This window comes from Lissotriton vulgaris, chromosome 1_2 (assembly GCF_964263255.1).
Source record: "Lissotriton vulgaris chromosome 1_2, aLisVul1.2, whole genome shotgun sequence".
Lineage (NCBI taxonomy): Eukaryota > Metazoa > Chordata > Amphibia > Caudata > Salamandridae > Lissotriton > Lissotriton vulgaris.
Window position 1 is genome coordinate 164,170,731 of NC_141686.1, and position 18,275 is coordinate 164,189,005.

General features: G+C 44.2%; 1 protein-coding gene across 2 annotated transcripts in view; it reads left to right on the plus strand.

The window, feature by feature from the left end:
- LOC147734756 (aldo-keto reductase family 1 member C1-like) overlaps positions 1–18,275 on the plus strand; it is a 124,383-nt gene that overhangs the window by 37,432 nt on the left and 68,676 nt on the right. For both annotated transcript variants that reach the window (XM_086953036.1, XM_086953037.1), the window contains exon 5: positions 12,081–12,158. In XM_086953036.1, coding sequence (XP_086809162.1) covers positions 12,081–12,158 — 78 coding nt within the window. The remainder of the gene's footprint in view (positions 1–12,080; positions 12,159–18,275) is intronic.

The following is an 18,275-nucleotide window of genomic DNA, read 5'->3' on the forward strand; positions in this document are numbered from 1 at the left end:
GGCACTGATAAAGACCTGGTGCCCTGGTTAATTCAAGTTAGTAATTATCGAGAGCACATTTTTTGGCAAAGAGTTGAGAAACTACACCAAGGCTGAACGAAAAGTATGTGTATGTGCCATGCTTAGAACTAAATAATGCCTGGGGTAGACTGATACCAATGTGGCCGATGTAATCAACAATAAATCGATAAGATAAACTAAGATAAATGGAGAAAATGCAAACTAAAACAAAGGGAACTATACAAAGACAGATTGTCTGTTAGTGAAAATAGCATTGTTCATTTCAGGGTAGAGGGTTACTAAAAAGTTCCTTTTTTCCATGGCCTTGGTATTAATCTTTCTGGAAATTAGGGGTATTAAAATGAGATGTGTGACTCTATTTGCCTAGGTGGTTGTTTTCCGAAGCACAACCAGCTAAACACTCCAGGAATAAAACTTTAAACCAGTGCATGACAGTAAGCCAAACGGTTAGCCAAAACTAATTAGTGACTGTAGGAAACTGGCTCTATATATACTGCACCAAAATGAGGTATACTATGTAGAGACCAGGTGACCCAAGAGGTAGGCAGAGGTTAAAGTTAGATAGAACCTTACTCTCTATTTGTGGTAGAGTGGTCGAGCAGTAAGGCAGTATCAGAGGACAGTGTTATGCATTTGATGTACACACTCAGTCAGCAAATGAATTCACACACTCAAAAACTGAAATCTAGGCCAATTGGTTTTGTATAAATAATATACTGTTGTTTTATTTTCAGAACCAAACAAGCCTGGCACAAGTAAGCATTAAATACTTTACAGTAATACGTTGCTGAATATAAAACAGTTTGAAAATGCAATAGGAATTGTACTTTGTTTGATTTACAGGGGATGCAGTAGGTTGCAATTCGTAGCAAATACAGTACATTGAAATTAATAGGCTTTTTCAGTACATTACTGGTAAGTTACTTTCTACGTTATTTTTCTAACTCAGTGCTGGATACCTAGATTCAGCACTGGGACATTTCCTGCAAACGGGTAAGTAAATACGTTTTGGTTATTCATGCGATTTTCAAAGAATATTTTTAGCTTTCAAAACTCCGCACTTGTAAGAAAATTATCAATATTATCCTATGGAGGCACAAAGGTAAGTTATGAACTGTGGGAGTTAAGGTTTTGGGGTTAGACTCAGGGTCAGTGATGCTCTCTTGTTACACCCGGCGGCCGTGTGCAGAGTGTTGAGGCCCAATGTTTTCCAATGGGAGACGGGGGCCTCTGGTTGGTGGCTTCTGGCAAGCAGGCCACTGGATTGTGGGAGCAAAGCTCCTAGGGTTTAGGTCAGGGCAAATGGGGAAACAAAGTAGCAAAAAATGTGCACCCTCAGTGGCACTGAGGCGGCCGGGTGCAGAGTGCTATTTCGACGTTGGGTGGCCTGTTGTTTCCAATCGAGAACCTCCGGTTTGCAAAAGCACTGCAGGCAGGGAGACGAAGGACTTCCGTGTGGGACCACCACTTCGCGAGGTAAGTTGGGAAGTTAGGGGTTGGTTAGGCACATTGGTTTGGGCACAGAAGGTCGTGGGCCATCGGGTTCAGTGGTGTCTTTTGGGGTCAGATCTTCTTACCAGCTCCTGGTCGCGGTTAGGGGGGCCTTCTGGATTTAGACTGCAGGCGTCGGCCTGAAGATTGAGGCAGGTCAGGGATCACCAGACCTCCATTCAGGAAGGCCAGGGTGACCTCCTCGTGGTGTTTTTCCACACAAGCTCGGGTTGGTTTCGGTGGGTGCAGAGTGGACTAGAATCGCGGTTTCCGGGTGCTGCCAGAGGTTACAGTTAAACAAATCCAGTGTTCACTGGAGAAGCAGTCTCTGGAAGTGAAGGAAGTAAGGTCCTCCAGGGTTTTTGAGGTTGCTGGCTGCGGGACACACCTGGGTTTCACAGGAGCAGGTGCAAGGGAAGACAGGCCTGTAGTGCTGGGGCCAAGTCAGTTAGCTCTGCACGGCTCTTCGGTCCTACTTCTTATCTTCTTTCATGTTGTTGCTGGATCTGAGGAAGCAAGGTTCAGGGTGCCCCCTAAATACTAGATTTAGGGGCGTTACAGGTAGATAGAGGGAAGGGACCAATGGTTCCCTTCCCTGGGGTGGGTACACCCCCAATTGTGCCACCCTTTCTGAAATCCTGTCCCTGGTCGGTTGGGTCCCCCCATCCTCAAGATGGCGGGGACTGGGGTCGTGCTTCACCTTGCCTCTCCCACCTCAGGGGTGGAGTTGGCAGAGGTAGGCACATCTCTCTCCCTCACTTGTTTTTCCCGCTGGTTCTCCTGCCCAAAGTGGGGGTAGAACCAGTGAGGACCAGTTGCTGAAAGCAGGAAGTGGTCTGGGGAAGCTCACAAAGGCGGCATGCCTTTGAAGCTTCCCCTTCGTGAACCCTGCCCATCCTGGGGGAGGAGGCTTGGCACCTCGTCCCAGGATGTGCATTGTTTCAGGCCCCCGAGAGCAGCAGACTCTCGATGCATGGGTCCAGAAACATGTCCATTGATGGCCTAAGCAGCCACTCGGTCGGGTCACTAGAAGTTGGTCGAGTTTCAGGGGACATCTCTAAGATGCCCTCTGTTGTGCATTTTACATTAAATCCCGCACTGGCATCCACACTTAGAAGAATTTCCAAGTGAAACCAGTCAATATTAGCCTATGGAAGGACATCCAAGTTACTGGTAAGTATGATTAGAATTACTTTTCAGGATCAGTACTGGGCTCAAAGATGCAGCACTGAGGTCTCTCCTGATAACAGGTGAGTACATCGGAATTCGTAGTATGGTTGATTTTAAAGGAATTTTTTAAAGTTCCAAAACTCCACACTTAGAAGAATTTCCAAGTGAAACCAGTCAATGTAAGCCTATGGAAGGAAATTCAAGTTACTGGTAAGTACGGCTAGAATTACTTTTCAGGATCAGTACTGGGCTCAAAGATGCAGCACTCTCTCCTGATAACAGGTGAGTAAATCGGAATTCGTAGTTCAGCTGATTTTAGAGGAATATTTGTAAGTTTAAAAAATTGACACTAGAAACTTTTTCAGCAAAAAGCTGGCAATGATATCCTATGGAAGGAAATTCAAGTTACTGGTAAGTACGGTTAGAATTACTTTTCAGGATCCGTACTGGGCTCAAAGATGCAGCACTGAGGTCTCTCCTGATAACAGATGAGTAAATCGGAATTGGTAGTTCGGCTGGTTTTAGAAGTTTCAAAAATCGACAAACTTTTTCAGCAAAAAGCGGGCAATGATATCCTTTAGAAGGAAATTCAAGTTACTAATAAGTACGGTTAGAATTACTTTTCAGGATCAGTACTGTGCTCAAAGATGCAGTACGGCTGATTTTAAAGGAAAATTTTAAAGTTCCAAAACTCCACACTTCGAAGAATTTCCAAGTGAAACCAGTCAATGTTAGTTTAGGAAGGAAATTTAAGTTACTGGTAAGTATGGTTAGAATTACTTTTCAGGATCAGTACTGGGCTCAAAGATGCAGCACTGATGTCTCTCCTGATAACAGGTGAATAAATCGGAATTCGTAGTTCGGCTGATTTCAGAGGAATATTTTAAAGTTCTAAAACTCCACACTTAACAGCTTTTCCAAGTAAAACCAGTCAATGTTAGTCTATTTATTTATTTTATTGATTTTGAAGGTTTTATATAGCGCGAACAAGACTCTTGCGAGTATCAGAGCGCTTTACAAGTCATAAATAGAATGCAAAATATAATATACAGAGATCTGACTTCAACTGGTAGCCAGTTGAGGGCTCTCAGGTCTGGGGATTTGTGGGAGTTTCTCTTAGAACCAGTGATGAGTCTTGCAGCTGAGTTGATCGTGGCTTTTAGAGGGGTTGTCGAAGACCTAGGGAGGCTGCATAAAGTTACTGCCCCATATTCCACGCTGGGGATCACAAGGGCTTGAACTGCTTGCTTGAGATCGTGAGCGGGCAGGAAGGGTTTCAGTTTTCGCAGGGTCCTAAGGTCGGAGTTGGCTCCTTTTGTTGAGGCACTGATGCGTTTCTGCCTCTTTAGGTTACTGTCCAGTGTTACCCCTACAGATTCCGCAGAGTCGACTATGAGTGGTTGGCCATTAAGATCTGTTAAGTGCTTCATCCAATCCAGGATAGTGTGAGTTTTGTTAGGGGGAGCGATTAAAAGGAATTCCGTTTTGAGGGAGTTAAGTTTCAGATGGTTTTCGGCCAGCCAAGTTTTGTTTTTTTGTAGTGTGGTGTTGAGCAATTTGATGTCATCAGGTGAGTGGATCTTGATGTATATTTAGGTGTCGTCTGCATACATGTGGAAGTGTATTTTGGTGAGGCTGAGAAGATCCATAAGAGGTTCCATAAAAAGATTGAACAGGGTGGGTGAAAGGGAGGAGCCTTGAGGAACACCTAGTGTGACTGGCATGGGGTTGGACAGCGATTGGTTGACCTTGGATATTTGGGATCTGTCTTGGAGGAAAGAGGCGAACCAGTTAAATACATTTCCAGACATTCCCATTCTGTGTTTCAGGAGATCAAGCAGGTTGTCGTGTTTGACGTATGGAAGGAAATTCAAGTTACTGGTAAGTACGGTTAGAATTACTTTTCAGGATCAGTACTGGGCTCAAAGATGCAGCACTGAGGTCTCTCCTGATAACCGGTGAGTATATCGGAATTCGTAGTTCGTCTGATTTTAGAAGAATATTTGTAAGTTTCAAAAATCGACAGAAGAATTTCCAAGTGAAACCAGTCAATGTTAGCCTTTGGTAGGAAATTAAAGTTAGTGGCAAGTACAGGTAAAATTACTTTTTTTTAGGATCAGTACTGGGCTCAAAGCTGCAGCACTGAGGTCTCTCCTGATAACAGGTGAGTAAATCGGAATTCGAAGTTCAGCTGATTTTACTTTGGTACACTATATATATAGAGCCACTTTCCTACACCATCCCCTCCCTTCACCACTGTGTAAACGCACCCTGTGTCCGTTTTAATTTGGGAGATTAAGTCCCCTTGAATCCTGAGTGTCCCTAGTGTCCAAGTAGCCCACTAGGTACCTCCAGTAAGCACCGCAGAGCTGCGTTGCAGAGAGGTGTAAAAAGGGGCACGGCCTGGGCCTCCTTTCTGAAACACAGTGCAGCAGCGCTTACTGGAAGCACCGGGTGGGCTAGTTAACCCCCAAAGGCCCTCAGGATTGAAGGGAATTATTTCCCCATCTTAAAATGCCGCACAGGGCGTGTTTTCACATGTCATCTCGGGCCCCATCCCCTCCCTTCACCACTGTGTAAACGCGCCCTGTGGTCTTTTTATTTTGGGAGATTAAGTCCCCTTGATTCCTGAGTGTCACTTGGGTCCAACTACCAAACCAGCCCACTAGGTACCTCCAGTAAGCGCCACAGATCTGCGTTGCAGAGAGGTGTAAAAAGGAGCACGGTCTGGGCCACCTCTCTGAAACACAGCGCAGTGGCGCTTACTGGAAGCATCTGGTGGGCTAGTTGGCCCCCTGGGGCTCTAAGGATTGAAGGGGAATTATTTCCCTAACGTAAAACACTCCACAGGGCGTGTTTGCACACATCACCTCAGGCCCTCCCTTCGCCCCTGTGTAAACGTGCCCTGTGTCTGTTTTAAGTTGGGAGATTAGGTACCCTTGAACCTGAGGGTCCCTAGGGTCAAACTAGCCCACTAGGTACCTCCAGTAAGCGCCACAGAGCTGCATTGCAGAGAGGTGTAAAAAGGGGCGTGGCCTCTGAACACCTCTCTGCAACGCAGCTCCCTGGTGCGTACTGGAGGTACCTGGTGGGCTAGTTGGCCTCCAAGGACCCTCAAGATTGAAGAGGAATTAATTCCTCAACTTAAAACTCACCACAGGCTGCGTTTGCACAATGGTAAAGGAAGGGGGTGCCTGAGGTGACATGTCTGCAAATACACCCTGTGGCGCGTTTTAAGTTGGAGAATTAATTCCTCCTCAATCCCGAGGGTCCCTAGTGCCCAACTAGCCCACCAGGTACCTCCAGTATGTGCCAGAGAGCAGATTTGCAGAGAGGTGTTCAGAGTCCACGCCCCTTTTTACAACACTGCAACGCTGCTCCGTGGCGCTTACTGGAGATACCTGGTCGGCTAGCTGGCCCCAGGGACCCTCAGGATTGAAGAGCAATTAATTTCTCAATTTAAAACGCGCCACAGGGCGTGTTTGCACACATATCACCTCATGCCCGCCCCCTCTCTTCACCACAGTGCGAACGCGCCCTGTGGCGTGTTTTAAGTTGGGGGATTAACTCCCCTTGAATCCTGAGGGTCACTCGGGTGCAACTAGCCCACCATCTACCTCCATTAAGCACCACAGAACTGCGTTGCAGAGAGGTGTAAAAAGGGGCGTGGCTCTAAAACACCTCTCTGCAACACAGTGCCCTGGCGCATACAGGAGGTTCCTGGTGGGCTAGTTGGCCTCCAGGTACTCCTAGTTTTTAAGGGGCATGCGTTTTTTGTGCATTTGTTTTCGGCTTTCTTGTGCCTCGGTTCTACCGAGGCACAAGATGACTGCCAACACTTCCTGGTTTGAAGTGTTGACAGCCAGTTAGCATAAAGCTTGTGCACGGGAGGATCCGCGGCCCTAGATATGTGTTTTTACTTTTGAATTTCTCAGCAACTACTGAACAGATTTACACCATTTAACAAAAAGGCACGACTACGAACCAAGGGCTACCTTTTTGCCAAATTTGGTGTAATTCTGTTCAGCAGTTCGGGCTGTACCTGCGATTAAAGGTTCCTATCGGAAATTGCATGGGGAAAACACATTTTGTGACCCCCCTTTTTTCTCGGTCCCCGCTTGACGAATCACCGTGAAACTTTCAGGATAGGATAGGAGCGGACCGGAGCTGGCTAAGCTAAGTTTTAAAAATTTTGCGAAGATTCGTGTTGGCGCCAAAGTTATTGGGAATAGAATATTGCGGATTTCCTATGGAAAATCTATAACTACCTACTGGACACCGCCAGTAGGTTATAATATATATATATATATATATATATATATATATATATATATATATATATATATATATATATATATATATATATATATATATATATATATATATATATATATATATATATATATATATATATATATATATATATATATATATATATATATATATATTCACTTAAAAAACCATAGGTTTCAGGCCTTATATAGTTAGGAATTAGCCTTTAAAAAATCATTGAAATTGCTCCTATATAGTTAGTTAGTTAGTTGTACTAGGTACTTGACTGACTGTATAAGTGAGTGATTAAATGGGTCTTTCTGAATGCATGGGTTAGTGACTAAACTGTGTCAAAGTCTGTATCAGTCTGTCTGTTATTGAGTAAGTTGTTGCATGGGTTGATGAGTAGCTGCATGAGTGTCTATCTGGGTTATTGATTGCTTGCCTGAGTGTTTGTATGGCTGCCTGAGTGTGTGAGTGAGTGGGATGTGTGTGACTGTGCATAGATGTGTGAGTGGTGATTCACTGGGTGTATGGGTTCAAGAGTGCATGTGGAAATAGCTGTATGGGTGGGTGAGTTTGTGTATGGGTGTGTTTTGGTGAGTAAATGAATGTCTCACTTGTACATGTGCAAGTAACTACATATGTAAAATGCAGTATATGTTAGTGATGGTGTATATAAATAACTATATATGAGAGTCAGTAATTGTGAGAGTGGGTGCAAGGATGAGTGTGTATGTGTATCTGTGTTTCTATAAGAGAGTAATTATGTGTTAGTATCTGTATGAATAAGTGAGCTGGTGTCTGAATAACTGTATAGGTGAGTAAATGGAAGTATGATTGATTCTTTACATGATTGACTAGGTATGTGAGTAATTCTGGATATGTGGCAGTGTGTGAGTGTCTATAGGTATATGTGTCCATATGATAGTGTTGTATTGATGAGTGACTGCACGTATGAGTGACTGTATGGGTGAATGAGTGGATGTGTGTGTAGACCTAAGAATCAGTCAGTGCGTATTTAGTAACTGGTATTGATGTCTATTTTTTCGAAAATGGTAGTCTGCATTTTAGAGCGGGTGTATCAAAGGTTATATTCAGGTGTGAGGAAGTGCATCAGATTTTCACGTGGATGATGCCATCCGAGATGTCGTCAGTGATGTCATTTGAAATGTCATCAGTGATGTCACTGACCATGTCATGAATGATGTAATATGTGACGTCATCAGCAGGGCATTGCGGGGGTGCGAGTTATAGTTAGCTGAACTAAGTATAACGCTGGAATTTCTATGATTTTGTACGAGTGAATTGTCCAACTAAGTATAACGTTCCTGAAACCTATGGTTTTTTCAGTGAATTTCAAAGGTTTCTTTAGTCTAATGTACTTCAATCCTATGTTTTTTTTCTTTTCTATATATATACATATATATATATGTTTTAAAAAAAATGTGAAGAATTTTTAGTTCGAAAAACTATATTAATTTTTTTTTATATTATACAGAAGTTGCGCACCCTTCGCGCACCCTATATGACGGCTGCGCACATTCCGGTAGCCATTTTGAAAAGTCGCGCTGGGGTCGCGACTTCGGCGTAATTTGTAAAGTATGAAATATCTTTAAATTAATTATAAATAAAAGTTTTCCTTTAAGTGTTTGTCTAAATTTATTTAAAAAAGTATTTTTAAAGTATTATTTTCAATATAATTTCGATGAAAGTAAAGTTACAAAATGCGCGGTATAGCCGCCTAATGTGAGCAACATCTCCCCGCGCGTATTTCCGGGGTCGTGCCGAGATCGCGCCAAAGTCGCAACTTTGGCCTATTTTTAAAGTTGACAAAACAACTATAGAAAGTTTGAATATGATATTAGACTGAACAGTTTTGCTAATAACCTTATTGAAAGTTTATAGAAATTTTTATTTATAGTGTATAATGATATATATGATTTTCGCAGGTGCGCGAAGGGTGCGTGACGAGTGCGCACACCCTACGCGACTTCATGTCAGCAAAGGAAAAAAGGAATCTGATTGGTTAAAATCAATTTCATTGTGAAAGAGGAATGATCCATCCTTCTGATATTTCCCTTACTTTTTGTCCTTGATTGAGAGAAGACCTGTTTCTTGCTTCTCTTTATATTGATATACCTTTTTTGTGCCTTTGTTTATTTTTAATACAACTATGGCTTCTAGTTTTGCTGAAGTGGATCCACTTGCAGTAGAGGAGGAAGAACAGATGGTGCAGCAGAAGAAGAAAGGAAAGGAAAGCATTATTCGATCCTTTTTTAATGTACAAGAGGACCTGCGATGGATGCCGCTTTTGCCTCCTGTACCCTGTACCCTGGAACGGCACGGTACGGTCATACTGCGGTGGGACGCACACTCGTTGACCTCTCATGGCACTGCTCTACACTTCGGGTACCAATAGTATTTATTGAACCAGCTTCATTCTAGTATAAAATATGTGTGCTGCAACAACCATTAGATAGAAACAGATATACATAGTTATAAACACCAACAGAGTAAATAAAAGATAGAATTCTACCATATTGCTAAAACAATGAATATATGCATGCATATGGATAAATAGCATTAAGAATGCGTACTCCTTGATGCAAACCCTTCCTCTACATAACCCATCAGGTCAACGCCGTTGCCTCCAGATGCTTCAACACCCTCCGCATCCTCTGATAGACCTTCAAATGGATTCCCCCCGAATCAAGGAAGACCGTCACCCACGCACTCCTAACCAGCAAACCGGACTACGAAAACCCCCTCTATGCCGGGATCAACAAATCTCTGCTCCGCAAACTCCAGACCATACAGAACACCACAGCCAGACTCATCCTCAGTATCCCTCCACACAAATACATCACCCAACACCTGCAGAACCTCCAATGGATCCCCGTTGAGAAGAGAGTTACTTTCAAGATTCTCACCCACACCTAAAAATGCCTCCACAACACCGGACCCCAATACCTCAATAAGAAAATTTCCTTCCTCGTACCCAAGAGAAACCTCAGATCCGCCGACCTTGCCCTCGCCGAAACTACATGCATCCGCAGAGCCAGAACAGGCAGAAGTGCATTCTCCTACATCGTGGCCAAGACCTGGAACGAGCTCCCCATCAATATCGGAAGCGCTCCCTCCCTGAACATTTATGGGAAGGCACTCCAGACCTGGCTGTTCGAATGAACAGAGCTGCTTACCTTGAGACCCTCACGGGTGAGTAGCGTGCTTACAAACCCCATGATTGATTGATTGATTGATTGATTGAACCCTAACCAGATGTATCGAAGTGTACCTAGCAAATATATAGGTGAAAAGCCAAGAATCCCCCCTAGTAGAGAGCCAAACTCCCATCCCATTACCTGATGTGAGAGAACGGAGGACCCCATCTTGGTCTCGAGTTGGACACTGCGCAAAGGATGTCAGACCACTGCGCGCTGGAGTGTCTGCGTGCAGGGATCGCAGCGTCTCATGTCAGCGTGTCAGCATGGAAGCTTCTTCTACTCTGGTTTACATAGCGAAGGTGTGGTACTTCTATACCGGAAGGTACCCTCAGGTGTTCTTCCTAGATGTGTCATGGTTCTGTGGGCATGTCGGCCAAGGATGACGATAGGGCTGACCCTTATAAAGAGTTTGTTATATTCGCCCTGTGCCCTGCGTCACTGTCCATGTCGCGCGCTGTGCTCGCGCTGCCCGACTTGGTGACATGTCCTGTGTTCGGTCCAACGGTCGGCAGTTGCCCGTTTGGTCCCGTTCACGATGGTTGGGTTTTCTACGCCTTAACCTAATAAATTACCCTGATCAACACGACGCTGGTGTGCCGCCTTGTTACTTTCTTTATAACAGAGTTATTATGCAGAAGATGCTAATCCTGCTGTGATACTGAAAATCCTCATGCATAATAAATCAGGCAAGTTTTTGGAGAAACCCACACAGCCTTTATGCGGCATCTAACTAGGTGAAAGGTAAACGCCAGAACCGTTATGTAGAACAATGGTAGGACAAATGTAGGTCGCGTGGCCCCCCTCCTATAATTGGCACAGTCGGCACCGGGAGGTTGTGGTCCCATTCTTTAATATTTATGTGGCCCAGCAGAGGTGGTTGTCCCTGGTGGTCTGCAAGCCCCCCATTAGTATTTTTTATATTCCCGGGAAGGTGGTGCTCCCCAGGGCATATTTGATCCCCAGGAGGGAGGGTCCGTGGGACCCCCCCCTCCTTTAATTGAAGCCGCAAGGAGGTGAGAGGGGTTCTCCACAGCCCCTCTTTTTAATTACAATAAAGCCCAGCAGAGGTGGGGGTCCCCAGGGCTCATAAGAGCCTCAGGAGGATTGCCCAGTGCACCCTTTTCTTTATTTTTAAATGTGTATGCATGCCCCGGCACCTGGGCCACCCAGGGGCTTGTTTGAAAACAAGCGGTGGAGCCCTTGCTTGGTTGTTTTTTTTTTTGCGAATCCGTCACGATTTTCGCCGCAAAAACTTAAAAGATGCTTTTTAAAGGTATTCCTACCCTGCCCCCTTTTCTATTTTTTTAATCTTTCTGTTTAAGACTCGGCTGAGGTTGAGTCCCAATATGGCTACCAACACGTCCTGGTGGAAGTGTTGGCAGCTCACTGTACAAGATCAGGAGGGCTTAAATTAATGATGAACAGAAATGTGACAAGAATTTGCACATACAAGGGGTAGATGAGCATACTGTTAAGAAGACGCAGTCCACAATGATGGGGAGTTGGAAAGCCGTTTATTCTGAACTCTCAATGCAGATCACTCCCAGGTTCGTGCTCACAGCTTGTTGTCTTCATTGTTTCTTCTCAACCACCCTTCTGTAACCAAATCAACAATCCCAATACTAACACAAGCAAACTTCAAACACACACACACACACACAGAATACATGACAATACATCCACGCAACACACATAAACAGAACACACACAAACACACAATACGTCATTACACACACCTTGAAAACCCAGGTGCAGCAGAGGTGGATGGCTACATTCTGAAACTTAGAATAGGTACACATTTTAGACAGGTTGTGATTCTCTGCGCCGAGGCACCTTAAAAATACAAGTGGCATAGCTTTGTAGTTGTGCTTTTACCTCATGCTTCTGTTTCCTTTTCAGCCTGGAGACAGCTTTTTTCCTCTGGATGAAGCTGGAAAAGTCATCTGCTTGAATACTGACCTGCGCGCCACATGGGAGGTATGGAATAGTAAAATAAGGATTGCAAAGAGGAGGGATTTTCAGACAGTGGGTGGTCTGAGATATCGCCATTGATAATGGTTTATATTTGTTTCCATAAAACAAAAGGAAAAGTCAACATTTGAGTAAGGCTTCTTACAACCGACTGCTATATCTTGGCAGCTGTGACATACTACATCAAAGAACTAGTGCCGGCTCAGTGTGCTTATGTTTTAAAGCATTCTCTTTAGAAGTATCCAGGATTACTCAGCAGAAACAGACCAAGGACGAGATTAGGGTTTGGTGGACAGCGTACTCCATTACAAATGCGACAGATTACCCTGCCAGCCAAACCCTCAGTCCGCCTCTCTCAGTTAGAGACAGGCTGACCCTAAGAATTCTATTGACTGAGCCCTATTGGCTCTTTCGATGGAATACTTCATCTAACAGGCCAATGGAGGAGCTCCCTGTTTAGGGTTGAGGGTGTAATGCCTTTTTTCCTGTCTGCCACTGACGGGAAAAGCCTGGCCGTGGGGGACAAAAACATAAATAAAAGACACCCCCCTTATTTGGGGTTGATTCTTTTTTTAGTTTTTGTTTACAAAAAAAGAAAACTCCCACTGTGAGTTTGTTTTTGAAAAACAAAAATATGTCAATAGTTTGGAGTACGGCCGTCAAGTGATGGCAGCCGTAAACCACATTTTTAGAACACTGAAGGGAACCACTGTGATGGCGGTTCCCTTCATTGTACAGTGGTAACCACAGAAGGTATTCTCTAAATTTGTTGTCAAAATACCCACAGGAAGGTGGAGGTAATGTCCTATGTACAGTACCAGGACGGGTGTGGTGAGATTATAATATTCTCTGGTAACACAGCCCAATCTTTACGTTTTTAATCCTGGATGTAGAACCTAGAAATAAAGGTGTTGTTGGAATCCACAAGCCAGTTTTAAGCACACTTTTTGCTGCACTTTGTTCTATCACTATACCCAGTCACAGGATGATATTCACTACTTTATCACTGTGTGTGTCACATTTATGTTATGTGAGATTTGTTTCTGCGTTCTTGTTGTCTGTTTTTTGTTTTTCCCCCTCCCTACGCTCCGCCCTGAGCCTGGCTATGCCAGGGTGTTTTGTAAGCAGACCTGATGATGAAGCATGTCACACACTTTTGTGTGGGAGTGAGGGCAGTTTTCAAACAGATTGGTTTTTGCCTGTCTGATTGTAGTGTGCTATATGTGCACATTTTTTTCTTTTCTCCCCACCCCTTCTTGTGTTTACATATTATATTAGGGGATTCGGGGTGGTGGAGTCTATTCTTTGTGTTTGACCCTCTCCCCTTATACGTGAATAATGATTTTGAAATCACTAGCCATCTTGAGAGGACTTTTCACTACAGCCAGAACACCCTGAGGGTACGTCTTAAGGGGTATAGCGAGTGATAGGTGAAAGGCAGGGCAGTTACTCATGCGTGTTACTTGCCCAAGAAGGGAGGAATACCCTTGTGTCTTCATTATGGTTCAGCTTTGCGCTTCCCAAAAGCTAACGTGGAGGGGATGCTTGAAATTACTTCAGGCTGCAATACTGGATTGCAGTGGAGCAACCTCATGATATTTCCTATCATTGGATTTGCAGTGACAACCCCTTTCCAGCGGCAAAGGTGGTTTTGTCATAATTTGCATAGAAATGCCACTACTAGAATGTGGACGTTTATCTACTCTTTGTGTACCATGGTGCATGGCTCTAGTCCACACTGAAGGTTGGGGGAGCACATCTGGGCATTCTCTAGCGACAGCTATATAAAACCGGGCATGCAACTGGAACTACAGACCCCTGCCATTTGTGGGCCTGGCTGGTGAGATTGAAGATGGAGGTTTTAATACTTAGCCATCTGGAGCCAGATCATGACCCCACTAAAGATAAAGATCTGCATTCCACGCCCCTATGGCAGACATGACTGAAATTTAGGGGAGACAGCTGTGGTTTAAAGAGAGACCCTCTGAACCAGCCCCAACTTCGAAGGCACACTTCAGTAAACTAATGGTCCCATACTTCAGGACAGGGTGAGATACTCTAGCGGGTGGCAGTTGTACCAGAGAACCTGGAACTACATGGTGCACACTGCAAAAGGAATCTGTTGTGCCCAAGGAGGATTACTGCCATTGAAAGGGACAGTTTGCCCTTCCTGAATAGTGGCTGGCCTGGGCCAACTACCTGCTACTTTGTGGCACCCTGAAGTGTGCTCTCTAAGGGCTTGTTGAGCTTTCCCCTGTTCTTACGAAGGTCTCAGGGACATCGAACATCTCCTACGAGGACCCACACTATCCACCTGTGACACCTGACAGCAGTGCCCTCGCAAGTGCCCACATCATCTGCTTGATCTCAGATGGAATTGCGGCATGAGTGTGGAACTAGAAATTCTGCCTGGAGAATGGGGGCCCGATTCACAGAACTATTTTAAGACAAAATCCTAAACTTACTACTTTTGGTATTCACAGAAGTTAGGATTTTGTCTTAAGTTTGTCTTAAGACAGACTTAAGACAAAATCCTAACTTAAGTCTGTCTTAAGTCTGTCTTATGACAAACTTAGGACAAAATCCTAACTTCTGTGAATACCAAAAGTAGTAAGTTTAGGATTTTGTCTTCAGTTAGTACTGTGAATCGGGCCGTGGATTTCCTTGTGCCGAGCCCCAAAGCCTTGGTCGAATCTAAGGTGTGTGGCCCCCGGACCGTGGGGACCTCGGCACGAATAAGCATCTTGTTGGTAGAAAGTGGATGCACCGGTTGCAGGATCGAGCGTGGCCCACTTTGTCGATCGTGCCGTATCTCTCATGTGACATGCTGACAGCAGAGTCATTGTCCAATTCACAGGTTGTGACCCTCAGAGGTTGGGATATACCTGTAGTAGTGCCTAATTCTACCTCATGTGGCTCTGGTGAACTTGCACCTGTGTGTGTGAGACCGACTGGCATTTCGGGAGCTGAGCACAGGTGGCATGTTGCGTTATCATTTACATGCAATAGAAAGCATATCTTGACTGAAGGCTTCTATATTTTGGATGATAAAAGCATCTTCCGGAGTACTGGGTTTTGCACTGGTTTGGATTTCGGTCCTCAGAACACCACTTGGAGGCTCTCTTGAAGCAGTTCTGGTGCACTTTTATTATGAATTCGAATTCTAAATGATACCACACAGACTTATCCAGTTTTACCTATGTGATCCCCCATGTGCTCAAACCAATTTTTGAAGGTGTCCATTTAAGTAGTGTGTGACACTTTTACAATTCTGGGACTCTTTTTGCCACAATCTTTTGCCTGCCACTTTGAAGTTGCAGCAGGATATATTGTCTGATATTCGTTCAATTGTGGAACTTTCTGCCCCAATCTTCTGGCGTCACCGTTAAATATTTAGCGTCCTGATGATGGCTCTGCTTAAAATACCTGTGCTCAGGGGTTGTAAAGTCAAAGAATACCATATGTGGACTGTGTTTTTAAGAATTTGATGTTGGATATTAACACTGGTTTTATGGGTGTTGACTTCAAACATTTTATTATCCTTGTCAGCCACATGTGTGTATATATATTTTTATACATACCACAAATGTACTTTCTATTCACCATATATCACTTTTACTGTGCTGTTACCTTTTGAGGAGCACATTGTATAAATATTTCATTATACTGTTCAAATTGATTCATATATTCTTTAATTTGTATTTATATTTATAAAGAGCGACATTCATCCAAAAGATATCACGGCCCTATGAGATGTGTATAAATAAATGCATTAAAAGCATAACTGAAACCTACTCTTTGAGGGGTTGTTCCTATCCCTAGTTTGATACTATTGCTGTAGAAGTCAAGACCCTGCCCCGTGAACCTGAGATGCTCCACCAAAGAAGAGAAGTGTGACCGCCTTCTGCAATTTCCTGAATATCTAAGGTTTTTAAAAATAAAAATAGATCTATTTATCAGATCGAACTATAATGTTACATTACCCTTTTGCTTTTTTCAGTGGATTTTTGGGTGTTTTTCAACATAAAGTAATATGTTATGGCATGCCGCCAGACCCTGCTTACAACTTACCACAGGCAACCGTACAGAGACAACCAACCCCACTCGGTACATGGGTTGGTCATGTGTGGCATGGGGTTAGCTGCAGGGCCTGTCTTGCAACCAGGCCCTGTTTCTAACTCCCAGCAGTCAGCAAGCGGCATGATGCGCACAGCCTTTATTGTGTGCAGGAGCATGTTGGCCACAGGCCAAACCCCCAGCAGGCTGCTACCCCTTCACCCCCCACTGTGCACAGCCTTTGGATTGGCCTTCGGCCCCCGGAACCCCATCCCCTGAGGCAATACATATATATTAAGGGGAGGAGGACATGCAGCCCCCTAATTGACCCTTTATTGGCCTGAGGCACGCCATTCCTGGGGCAAGTTCAAATAAAAAGGGGAGGAGGACTGCGGCTCTCTCCCCAAGCCTTCTTTGGACCTCAGGATCCCATTCCAATAAAATAGGGGGGAGGGGCATGTTGCCCCCTCCCTGAGCCTCATGAGGCCCTGGATACCCCATCCCCCAGGGCCATATTTTTTTAAAGGTGAGGGAGGGGCACATGTCCCCCCTCCCTGAGCTTCTTAAGGCCCTGGGAACCCCAAACCCATTTAGGGCCACATTTTTTTGTAAAGAGGAGGGGGCACGTGGTCCCGTCCCCCAACCTCATTAGCCCCTATGGACGCCATCCTTCAACGCCTTTTAGTTTCATAAATTGAGGGGAAGGGGCTCTGCCCCTCTCCGAGCCTTAGTAGTTCATGGGGACCCCAATCCCCAGGGCCATAGCTATTCTAAAGGGGGGCAACATGTGGTCCCTCCCCCAAGCCTCATTCGGTCCTGGGGATCCCATCCCCACGGGGTCTTTTTTTAAAAAAGGGAGGGGGCTATGCGATTCTCGCTTCCTAAGCCTAATTAGGCCCTGGGGACCCCTTTAATATGGGTGGGTGGCCTGGTGCCCACCCAGGACAACCATCATACACTGGTTAGGGTCATGGAGGTGAGCCCCAGGGCCCCACATACCTCAACATCTCCTAACATACTGCAGGAGCCAGCATTGCCCTCGCCCACAGGGAGCAGCCATTTATTCTGGGCCAGAGCAATCTCTTGATCGTTTCCATGCCCGCATCAGTTTAGACTGTGTTGTTTCCCGTGTCCCACCATGCGGGAGAAAACGGAAACTGTTACAGTATCCCGGGTGTGGGCTCCCCAGGACATAGTAAGTGAGCCAACCTTGGGGGAATGAGTTTCCCAGGGCCATTAATTACTCAAAGAGGGCATCAATTGGCCCGCTCCCTTTTTAGAAAGGAAGCGGCCCTGAGGAATGGGGCATCCAGGGCTTTTCAAGGTTTGGAGAGGGCCCTCTCCCCTTTTTAGGCATATTTCGGGATGGGTCCGAAAGTAACTTGAGAGGGGGTGTGCTCTTCCTCCCGGTAAACAGACAAAATATCAACTAGAGAATATTGAATGGACATAATATCGAGTACAAAATATAGGCTGGACAGATATCGAATGGAAAGAATATAGACATCAAAAATATCGTTTTGAAGGTAAGTAATGTAATATCGAATTTTAAAATATAGATAGTCAAAATATCGAAGTACATAATATAGGTTAATAAAAATATCGAACATTTAATAATATTGATTTTTTTATAGTGTATTTTATGTGTTAAAAGTGTTTATTTATGTTATAATGTAATTTAAGTAATGAATTTAATGTTATTTAAATTTTGCGTAATTTAATTCTGTAGCGGGTTGTGGGTTTATAGGGGAATAGGGTGGGAAGTAATTTAATTATAATTAATTAAATATGTACATTTAGTTATTGGTATTTGTTTATAATTCATTGTTAGTTAATTTTTATTTTGTAATTAATTACATTTTAATTGCCAATTAATTTTATTTAATTGATAATTATGGTAATTTAACTAATTTAATTTCTGTATCGGGTTGTGGGTTTATAGGGAAGTAGGGTGGGAAGTAATTGAATTATAATTAACTAGCAGCCCGTCCCGACGTTGTCCGGGTATGAATTGCTGCCGGCCAGTAGTATATTGTTTCGTAGGATTTTGTTTTGATAGCATTTCTT